The sequence below is a fragment of the Leiobunum rupestre genome, chromosome 4 (assembly GCF_980474605.1).
Source record: "Leiobunum rupestre chromosome 4, qqLeiRupe1.1.hap1, whole genome shotgun sequence".
NCBI lineage: Eukaryota > Metazoa > Arthropoda > Arachnida > Opiliones > Sclerosomatidae > Leiobunum > Leiobunum rupestre.
The window spans coordinates 26,824,459-26,835,413 of record NC_143387.1 but is presented as its reverse complement, the minus strand read 5'-3'; the positions used below and the strand labels follow the sequence as shown (position 1 = coordinate 26,835,413).

The window sequence follows — 10,955 nt, the reverse complement described above, 5'->3', positions numbered from 1 at the left end:
GCTTTTGAGGTAAAATTCAGAAATATCAACTAACACTTTTCAAACAACTTTAATCGCGCTTAAGTAATGTCAATTCGCAGATTTAGAGTGCCTCCAATCGGAAATTAATTTCCCATAGCAAAAACTATAAACACAAAATTTCACCTTTTTATCACTAAACGCTGAACTATTTATTTTCGGTTTAATTTTTGGTTGTCGGCCAGGCGACGTACTCATGCGTGTTAAGGTTTGAAATTTTACGAGGAGCCAGCAGCTTAGATCGGCTCCGACTATTTTCAGAGCCAAATTCAGCTCCGGAGCCGGATCTGCGGAGCACTAACCTTTCGCGGGTTTTCCGCATATTTAAAGGGATCCATCACTCACAACAGGGGGAGGCATAAGGGTAACATAAAATCCAGACTTGCAGTGTGCTTCAAATCCAGTGTTTTTGTGACCCCTATGCCTTCCCCTGTTGTGAGTGAGGGATCCCTTTAAATATTCATGTATTTGTATTGAAACACTTTCCGCAGGGACGGGGCGTATCCCTTGCTATGCCACTACCTACCACCAAATTCTAGATCAAGGGAAACCTAGTCACCTAATATGTGGAATAAAAAAATCTAAATACTTTTCATGTTTTTATACCTTTTGGTAGGAAAATCACAAATACATAATATATATTATATATATAACATTCTCAATTGTACAGTATAATGCAGAAACATCATACAGAACCTATTTATTTAACAATCCTAAGTTTATCTTGAGGGGCAATTCAGTAATTCAAAATAATCCAAAAAGCAAAGGCTGGATATTATTTTTTATACATTCACAACTATCGTTTTGGTAGTGGTCATGTGATAAACGTATTTTAAATTTTGACAAACTTGTTTGCCCCTAACGAGAATAACTGCATTTTCAAATAAAGAAAACACTACTTTTGTACAAAAAATGCATTTTTTGAAAATAACACCACTTATTTTCTTGACATTTTGCTGAAAGAAATTTTTGTATCACATTAAAAAATTTAAAGAATAGAATAATAATATTCAAGAAAAATTTGACAAAATATATTTTAAGGAAAAAAATCACAATTTCAATTTTCCTATTTAAGATAATTTTCATTTTTATGTTAATGGCACTACAGTAGAAAGTTAAGTGATATACAACATTTTGGAATAACGGTTTCTTTTGTCAAAAAAGCTTTTTCATTTTATCAGGCATTTTCATAAATTTTTGGAAATTTTATCAAACTATATTTACATTTGTCTGTGTGTTATGCGAACCTTTCTTAAACATTTTTATTTACAAAATAAGTTATTCGCACTTTAGACGATTAATTATGTCTAAATTTTAAGTCAAAACTTGATTCGTTTTTCACTAAAAATTGGAAATACGGGACAAGGGGCATTCTTTAAATAAATCAAGGCACATTTTTCAACTGAGTACTAACAAACTAAAACAATAGCCAATTTGCCTTATTAAGCTAGCTAAATAAATCTTAAATTTTATGGTGCTATTAAATGAATTGCGATTTACCATCTATGACTGACTAAATTTTGTTCAAATTTGTAACATTTTTCATATGCAACGAGATAATTTTACAAAAGCAATATTGGAAATAGAATTATTTTTCGATAGCTACAAAAATCTCATCTTTAAGGCAAAAAGAGGTAGGCTCTATGCAAGCGAGGGGAAGCGGTTTTCCCCCAAAATAAACAAAATACCATATAACATGTAAACAATTGAGCAGAACTTTTTAAATTACATTTCGGATTTGATGGAAAGCATTACATTAAATTTTAATAAATGATACCAAAATTTAAAACATAATTTGATATTGATAAATTATTGGGAATGAACAAAAATGCAAGGTGTTCCGTGTCTAACTGATTTCATTTTTGGCAAATTGCACTTTTTTGACAACATTTTTTTCAATTCCATATATTATCCATTGTATATTTTAACTATTGCATATACCGATTATTAATATTAAAGTTAACTAAGACGTTTTTAAAAATGTTTTACTATATTTTAAAAGTTTTGAGGGAGGGGTGATGTAATAGGATATGTATAGACCGGTAGTACAATTGTTTATAACCAGTGGCAAAATATTCTTTTCTTTTTCAAAATTATGGTATAAAAGTATTTTAGTGTTTTCGGATGTACGAAACATATACATGTTGCTATACTACTAGCAAAAACAGGAAGTGTGCTATTACTAATTAAAGTGACAGGGAAAGAAATCATATACACCTAAAAACCTTGCCTTGTGAAAAGCTACTAGGTACATTTTAGTTTGTGCATAGAATCCTTAAAAATATAATCTATTACTTTAAATTTAATCTAAAATGAGTTTAGAGCCAACAAATTTTAAGAAATGAGTCTCCGAAAAATGCGTGATAAATAACCTGCTAATTTCACTGGTAATTCATTCTTAGTAACAATTTTAATACATTGGTAACTTTTTAATCAGTGAAAATAAACCAATCATCGTCCAACAATCGAAATTGTATCAATTGCACATATATTGCAATAGGTTTTCTTTGCATAACCATAATAAATATTGTTTTAAATTAAAATGCAAAAATTATTATTTTAAACAGTTCGAAATTCTTTATTTTTGAGTGTTAAGTCAAATTGAAACACAGCATTTTAAACACATTTCAGGCAGTAAATTTAGCAAATAAAGATGGTACTTAAATACTGAGAATTTTAAAAACTAAGTACACTATTACTCAAGTACTAATACGATGATGCTGCTTAAGTAGGAAATGTAAACAAGTACAATTATATAAAATAAGCGTTAATTTGTACTTGGAAATAGTAAGGAATATTATAAAGGCAATGTTTCAACTCTAGAAAACACTCATTTGGGCTCTCTGTAAAATAATTAATTCTGGTATAATTTACAATAAGTTGAAAACTGAATTTTAAAGAACATTTAGGGAAAGGAACATCAACTTTTTTACCTAATTTCACAATCGTCTATTTTTGTCTCCAATGAAAAATTGGGTTAAGATAAGACAAAAATTGTATGATTTGCTTTTCTCAAGAATTTAAATGTTTAAAATATAAATTATTTACAAAACCATTACGTGTTTCTCTACCGCGCAACCAGTTATCATTTCATTCAATGGCCTTTTAATCAACTTTAAATCTATAATATTGCCTATTGTACGTAAATTGTCCAAAAATTCTTCGCTTACGATCTTTTCATTCTCTTGTAATAAATTACACGCACGATAACTGGTGATAAGTTTTTGTAGAGTAGCATTTATCTTTTCAATATGTACAAAAATATTCACATTCTTACAAATAATTTTTAGTATGAATCCAGTTCTTGCTTTGTAGTAGATAAATAAAAAAATTCATTTGAAATACGAAGACCTTGTTGAAACAGCTTTTTTAGACCAGAAAAACTTTCTGTTAATTTAAAAGAACTATTTAGCGAACCAATGACAATTTCATTTCACTTCTCGCTAGTGTCTTATCAAACCAACTGGAGATTTCGTACTCAAAAATAGTCTTCGCGAATAGAACAATAGTAAAATTAAAAAAAAAAGCAAAAAACTTTGTAGATATTTTAAAAATGTCGGATGGACTTTTTTATCTTAAATAAAAAATTGCGCACTGTTGTTACGAGTGGGAGAAAATAACTATTGCTGCCTAAAACTATGAAAAGAAGTTTTTCAGGAAGAAAGGAAAACAGTTTTTACGGAAGTTTCAAAGAAGATAGAAGACAGGTAAGGAAGAATTTGTCTCCATTTCAACTGTATGCAAAACACTAATTGGTCAAAGATCACGTATCACCATCTTTCAAAGATTTTAGTCCTTGATGGATGTAACGAACCAACTGAGAGATTGTGCTATGTATAGTCAGTTTTCCGCAATCTTCATCTATGCCATCAAAGAATTCTAAAGAAACAAAAAATATTATAGGAGGTTCTTCCATTTTAAAGAAGTGACTCAATATTGGTTTAAAATAATGTGTGGTAAATCTTCAAGTTTAAAATTTTACCTTTAGCATGACAATATTCTATGAGATAGTCGCCTTGTTCCCATAGGTCATGGCATTGCTGCAAATTACTGAAATGGCTCTGCTGCCGTTGAATCATGCTATATATAATTGCTGGTATGCTCACTGTGCTGGTAGAAACAGACTGATGATTGATATTTCCCGGAGGCGCAATTAAACCATGGTGGCCATGACCAGATGAGCCTCCATTATTGGGAATCTATTGAAATAAAAAATGGTTTAATTCCTAGACCTCTGATTTCACTACAAAATGAGCTTACAGTGTGTCTTCCTTGAGCACCATTAAGTTCGTTGCTGCTACTAGTATATCCACTACTTTGTGATCCCACTGAAGCAACACTTCCAGCAGGAGAGGGTGTGGGTGAATGAGGAGATGGAACCCCATTGGCTCCAACACCACTCAAACCTCGCGCTGGTTGACAAGGAGACTTCAATTGATGACCAGTATTTAACACTTGATTTGGTAAGGATGTACCAGCAGCTAAACTTAGTTGTGTAGCCAATTTACCAGCCTGAGACTAAGACAACACAATTTAAAACCTCGGATACACATTGAAAAGAGTACAAAATAAAATCTTACTTTTTGGAATTCAGTAATTTTCCTTTGAAATTCTTTCATCTCAGGTTTCCTAATGGCAAAGAGCTTAAAAAACAACCGAGATTGACACCGTAAACTAAGTACAGCCAGCTTATTATCCGTACTTCCAGTAGAGGAACTTTGATTTTTCTGGACCTTTGAAGATATGGACCTGAAATATTGAATTATTGAAGATTTTGATATTAAGCAAATAAAGGTCTTAAATTTACTTAATGAGATGTAGAGTCTCTTTGAACATAGTATAGACTTTGTCTTTATCAACATGAGCTTCTTCCATAGCATTGCCAGTTAATATGAAATATAACACAGCTTCCAAGTATTTCATTACTTGTAGAGTACGATTAGACTGCAAAATACAGTTGTTAGTTTCTAAGCAAATGAGTATGTGTTGAAAAATTTACCTCTTTATCCGCTTGATGCTTTAGCTTTTTAGCTTCACCAAGATAGTAATCAGATGGCCTGTCATCCCTTGGCTCGTAATCAAGACGATACTGAGCAGCATTTGAATTCTCATTTGGCCCTTTATCACAGCTTTTCTTCTCACCCTTTGAGCTTTCTTTAGCAATTTTCAAATTAGTCAAGTGGAATCCTTCTTCAGGTTCATGTTTTGGAGAAGCTTTAATCCTTTTAATTTTTGCCTTATCAAGGTCAACTCGTTCAAGATCTTTATTGGATGCCTGGCTACCACCATCATTTGATTTAGTGCTCATTCCTGACGACGATGGTGCACTTGTCTCAGGTTTTTCTTTACTCCTATTGCGGTGTTTCCTTTTCTCTTCTTTTTCTCTTTTACGGGCTTCTTTTTCACTGACTACCGAAGCTACGTTTGAAGTTAATTCCTTTTTGAAAGGGACACTAGGTTTTTTAGATTCCGATGGAGTCTACAAATGTAAATGAGTGTGTGTTTTAAATGAGTACTTTGGAATGAAAAACTAATTAGATACGTACAATTGCACCAGCCCTAGGCACGGATAATGATTTTGGAGCCACTTCTGTCTGAAACTCTCTGATTTCTTTCTTGTCTTTTTTGGAGTTTCTCTTTAAGCCAGTTGGTGTTGAAGATCTTTGAGATCCATGGTGGCTCTGCTGACTTGTTAATGAAGCTAAACTGCTAACACTGTCTGATCTTTCCATTTTAGGGGTAAAATTTTCATAGCGCAAGTCATCATCTACGTTGATATTGGTCCTTTCACTATAAAAATTTAAAATATCGGTTTAGAAACCCAGATCAACTGTGAATGGAACAATCAAAGCATCAAAATAAAGCAAAGGTTTAAATTTATACTTACTCAGGTTTTTCTTGTTTAATTTTGAGTCTTTTGGCATATGGCACTTCTTGCTTTTCATCTTTAATCTTCCTTTTAAGTGGCGGTGGAGTTCTGCATTTAGACGGCCGGGAAGCAGCCTCAACAGATGAACTTTTCTTTTTCACCACATCTTTAGGTTCTTTGACTTGAGAAACTGATTCTTTACTAGACTCTCTTTTCACACTATCCCCACTATCTTTTTGAGCAGTACAATTCTGAGGCAAATCTCTAGACTTGGAACTGCGAGACCCACTATCATTAATTTTCTCAAAATTAGAATGATCATCAACAGTTTTAGTTACTGAACCACGAGAGATTGGTGGGTACGGAGGAACTCTTTCCAGCAAAGACAAGTTAATTCGCACCATTAAACATTCAGGGAGAATATTTTCTTTGAATTCCATATGATCACTAATTGGAGAAGAGAGTACTTGCGGCCTATCTAATTCTTCTTTAATTACAACTGGCATTTTCTTCCTAGCAACAAGAGCCCGTTCCATCTTTTCTTTGCTCGACTTTGTTTTACCAGGAGGTCGGCCAGGAGTGAGACGTTTAATGGGAACATTAAATTGCTTGTTAGGTAAAGTAATTTCGGGCTGCGTAATAGGTGCCACCACGGCTTTGACAGGAATAGGCTTGACCGGGGGAGGTTTTAGCGAATTTACTGGACTATCCATCCTCGATTTCTTTCCGGGTGGAGCAAAGGGTGGTAAAGGTGCAACTGTAGCTACTGGCTTTATTCGAGGTGATCTTCCAACCACACCACGAACAACACCATCTTCTTCCTCTTCTTCGTCAGAATTGCTAGCAGCACTTTCACAATCACTAGCACAGCTTGCACTGCTGTCCGATGAAGAATTTGAATCTACAAATTCTTTTGATTTATAGTTTGAAGTTTTTCCCCTTTGAGAAAATATAGCAAAATTATAGCAAAACAAGGATAAAGGTCATTTTCAGGAGATACCACTTACTTTCTAGCTTTGTCATTTTTATCACCAGAAGCTTTCTTGGACGTTGCAACTGTCTTAGATGCTACTTTTCCTGAACCAGGTGGCCTACCTGGCATTTTGGTAGTTTTCCTGGGTTCTTCTTTTACAATCAATTTTTTAGCTTTGACTTTCTCCTTTTTTAAAGCCTTGCTCTTGGACGAGGATTTGGCAATTTCTTCAACAGGAGAAACAGAGCGCCTAGGATTGGCCATTGATATTTTGTTTTTGGCTTTCTCTTCAGTGTGGTTCACTTTCGTGGATTCCTTGTTTTGGAGAATTTTTCTAACCTCTTTCTTCCCCATCATTTGCCTTGGTTTACGAGAATCAGCTGAAGAATTGTTCTTTCGACTCATTGGCACCGTCATGGTTGTAACAGCTTTTTCATTATCATCGGATGAACAAGAACTGGATGATGAACTTGACCGAGACCTCTTGGGTGAAACTGATTTCTTATCTGAATCAGAATCTAACTCACCCTCGCTCAACTCGCTGCTGCTTCGACGACTTTTTACGAAGTCACGGCGGGATTTGTGCTTGTTAGTTTTATTCCCAGTTCTCGCTCTTATAGTTGGTTGTATCAAGTCTCCCTCATCATTGTTACGTTTCCCACAAGGTGAATCTATATTAATAAACAGTGAAGAAAGTTACTTAGGACCAATTTAGATATAAAAGTCACTCAAAACGATAGAAATATATTTTACCAGATGAACGCATTGATGATGCCGCAGCTGGGTTGTAATAAGAGGAAGAATGTCGTTTTGATTCCGAATTGTTAGATTGAATGCGCGGGGTCTCTTCCCTACGCATTATTGGTGTTGGAGTTTCGGGAGAATTGATTGGAGACATGAGATCAGATGGTCCAGTCATATTATTCTGATTAGGCCTCATGCTATCCAACTCCATAATATCAGGGGTGGGACTCCGCAAAATTTCTTTGATATCTGGGGTCGGATTCAAGATTTCATTGACAGAATAGTGATCAGCCAGATCATATCTTCCACCATGCCCTAAATTCAAGCTAGACTTGTCACTTTTCCCATCACAAGAGGCCACGGTATTATCACTTCCAATTCGATCAGATCTGAATCCCAGCCCAGAGCGGCCAGGTGTAGCCAAAGCGGGCAACGCTGGACTATTTTTTTTCTCCATAAAATTCTTCAATGACCAATTATCTTTAGCAGCACTATCATCTACCGACTGAACTACAGCATCATCACCATCACCAGCTCTCTCATCCAAGATATTTGATTCGAAGTCTTTATCCTTACCCCTCCTGTCCTTTAGATCATCATTGTGATCATCACTATCCTTATTATCTTCTTCCACATCTTTCTCATCTGATTCATCTTCAGAAGATTCACCTTCAGAGCTCACCGAGGAAGAATTGTTCGAAGAATCTGAAGCGACCGAAGGGGAACGAGACCCTCGGCTAAGATCATCCCCTGGAGAATGAATCGAAGAGCTACCCATTGGAGGAGGAGGAGGAGGAGACCTTGGTCCCACTGGTGAGCAGGCTGGAGAGCCTGATGGAGAGTGAATTGGAGACCCAGGTAAGGATTGAAGAGGAGAGCCCCGAATGGACCCTGGTGAAGAACCCGAATGGGATGCGGGAGGAGAATCAGGGGGTGTCCCGGGAGGAGATCTTGGCACACCTCCAGCATGGCGAGACAACGGGTAATGTTGGCTAGAAGACTGGTTGTGGGAAGAGTGGTTATCCAAAGAACCATATTGAAATGAACGGGTTACAGATGGAGACTGATAATCAGATATACGATGAGACATTTTCCTGTATGGCAGTTCCTAAATAAAATTAATGAAATTTAGGCCACCTTCTATTGAACATTAGATAATTTAAAAAAAACTTCACTCACCCCTTCATCATCACTTTCACTTATATCCAAATCGTCTTTCAAGGTTGGTCTGGTTTAAAAAAAGTATAAATTAAGTTTCAATTTAAGGTATTAATGCAAGTTCTATAAGAAATATGGAGCCATATTACAGACAAAAAAACTATTTAAAATCTGAGTCAATCAAAAATATTTATTTTTATTATATTGGATTTCCTAAAGCAGATTATAGGTCAAAAAACCAAAAGTTTATAAAATCTGAAGAGAAAAGTATCCATCTAGGTCACAAATGAGATGTACATAAGAGTACCAAGTACTAAAGGGCATACACCCTATCACTGTTCAAAAATCAAAACATGACTCATGGCATAAAAAAAAAAGTAAAAATTTGCATGGAGATGGTAAATAATGCGAACAAGTTTTATTAAGTCAGTGTACGAGCCATTTCTTATTAAAAATATTTTTTTAAGTTTATAATTTTCTGATACTATCATAAGTGTACACTGCCTCTTAATTCAGGACAGGCATCCATATTTTGCACCACATATACTTATTAAGCAATTTTTTACACCCCTTTTCTTTTTTTGGGCTACTAATTTTCATTAATTTTGGGACCCGCAGTTACATTTTAGGTCGGGCAATAGATAGGCCTATGATGTTATACAAATATTTTTCCCATCATGAGAACACCTTCAAGAAAGGTGAAGAAATAGTAAATATCAATGAAGTATTTAATATATTTCTTAAAAAAGAAACTTGTACCTTCACAGGTTCGAAGGTTTTAGCACACTTCAGTGTGTAAATTGAAAATAAAAATTACTTAGTAATGTTTACTTATTTTTCTGATGCAAGAGAGTTTTAGAAGGTTAGTATAATGTGACAAACTATATAAAAAAATTGATTTTGAAACCTATATGGGGTGGGGTTTAAGATTACCATCGGCGATATTTTGTGCCTAAACAACTATAAGTTTTCTAGTTAGTGCTTCCACATGTAGGGAATTTTCGCCTTTCAAAATTAGAAAAAAGAATAAATTTTTCTATAACATTTCTAGTCAAAACATAGGCTAGCACGCGCTCTTATCTTTACCAGTACAAAAAAACTCAGATGACCTCCCGTATTTTATAGAATCGCCTATAGAGGCTTAAATAAAAAATCTTCAAAGAAATCGCCAAGAAATACATTATTTCCACAAGCACTGTATTAACAGTAACTTGCAGGTCCTGAATCTCTGAAACATTACTTCTTGGAGAACCATTGTTTTCGAAAAAAAGGGAATGGAATTTTCGTTTAAAAAAAAACCCCCAGACCAGTTTATATTAGAAATCTACGTTTCAATGAAATGAACATATTTTTCATTGACAAATGGTAGTTTTTTGTTAAAAAGACTGATCCAGCTGCAAATTGGTAATTGCCCTATACCTGAATATAACAAACATGGAATTATATCATCTGGATGAAGGAAATAATAAAAGGTAATTGTTTAGGCTACCTAGTACAGAAAAAAAAGGAATTTGAAAATTTCCAAAGTGGAAGCACTGTAAAAGAGGTGGGGAAGGTCCGAGGCCACTAGAATTAAGCGAATCCGACTAAGGGTCTTTCAGATTTCAGGTTCTAAGCGCAAATTGGGTATTTCTAAAATCACTAATTTTCGGTGATAAAAATCACTAGAAATTGAAAAGCCTCGGGCACTACAAAAATTTCATAAGCACGAGCCTAGTGCCGTGAGGGCCGTAAGTTATTTTTCGAAAAGAGTGGAGGCCGCCACCGCGTTACCGTTAATCAGGAAGGAACAAGCTGGTTAACTACAGCTCGACTGAAAACGAGACTTCCTCGAGAAGATTATGAAAAAATCCCACACTATATTTCAGTAGCATCTTATCACAGAATTACAAGCAATTTAATTAGCTGGAAACTGATCGAAACAGGATAATTTTATTCAATAATACAATTCTTTTCTAAATCGGTACATTTTAAAATTATTTTTGTCCGTGAAAATATCAGCCCGATATACCTCAAAATGTAGAGGTACACGGCAGGGAAAACAATTTTGAAATTGGTCAATTTCCTGTTTTATTTCCGTGCACGATTAGCTAAGAGAAAACTAAGTGATGATAACCTATTACCAAGGACTTCAATTCAATTCAATTATTTTATTTATATTTTTAGGTTTTCTTGACAAGTTTTTTCGGGCTA

The 10,955-nt window shown here is 34.7% G+C and overlaps 1 protein-coding gene across 3 annotated transcripts in view; it reads right to left on the bottom strand.

The window, feature by feature from the left end:
• Window positions 1-617: 617 nt before the first annotated feature.
• LOC149947314 (uncharacterized) overlaps window positions 618-10,955 on the bottom strand; it is a 60,365-nt gene continuing 50,027 nt past the window's right edge. For all 3 annotated transcript variants that reach the window (XM_090172957.1, XM_090172956.1, XM_090172958.1), the window contains 11 exons: window positions 8,784-8,832; window positions 7,614-8,712; window positions 6,895-7,531; window positions 5,906-6,826; window positions 5,565-5,808; window positions 5,018-5,497; window positions 4,826-4,962; window positions 4,599-4,767; window positions 4,279-4,536; window positions 4,001-4,217; window positions 618-3,897 (listed from right to left, as the gene is read on the bottom strand). In XM_090172957.1, the coding sequence (XP_090029083.1) occupies window positions 3,782-3,897; window positions 4,001-4,217; window positions 4,279-4,536; window positions 4,599-4,767; window positions 4,826-4,962; window positions 5,018-5,497; window positions 5,565-5,808; window positions 5,906-6,826; window positions 6,895-7,531; window positions 7,614-8,712; window positions 8,784-8,832 (4,327 nt within the window). In that variant the 3' untranslated portion in view covers window positions 618-3,781. The remainder of the gene's footprint in view (window positions 3,898-4,000; window positions 4,218-4,278; window positions 4,537-4,598; window positions 4,768-4,825; window positions 4,963-5,017; window positions 5,498-5,564; window positions 5,809-5,905; window positions 6,827-6,894; window positions 7,532-7,613; window positions 8,713-8,783; window positions 8,833-10,955) is intronic.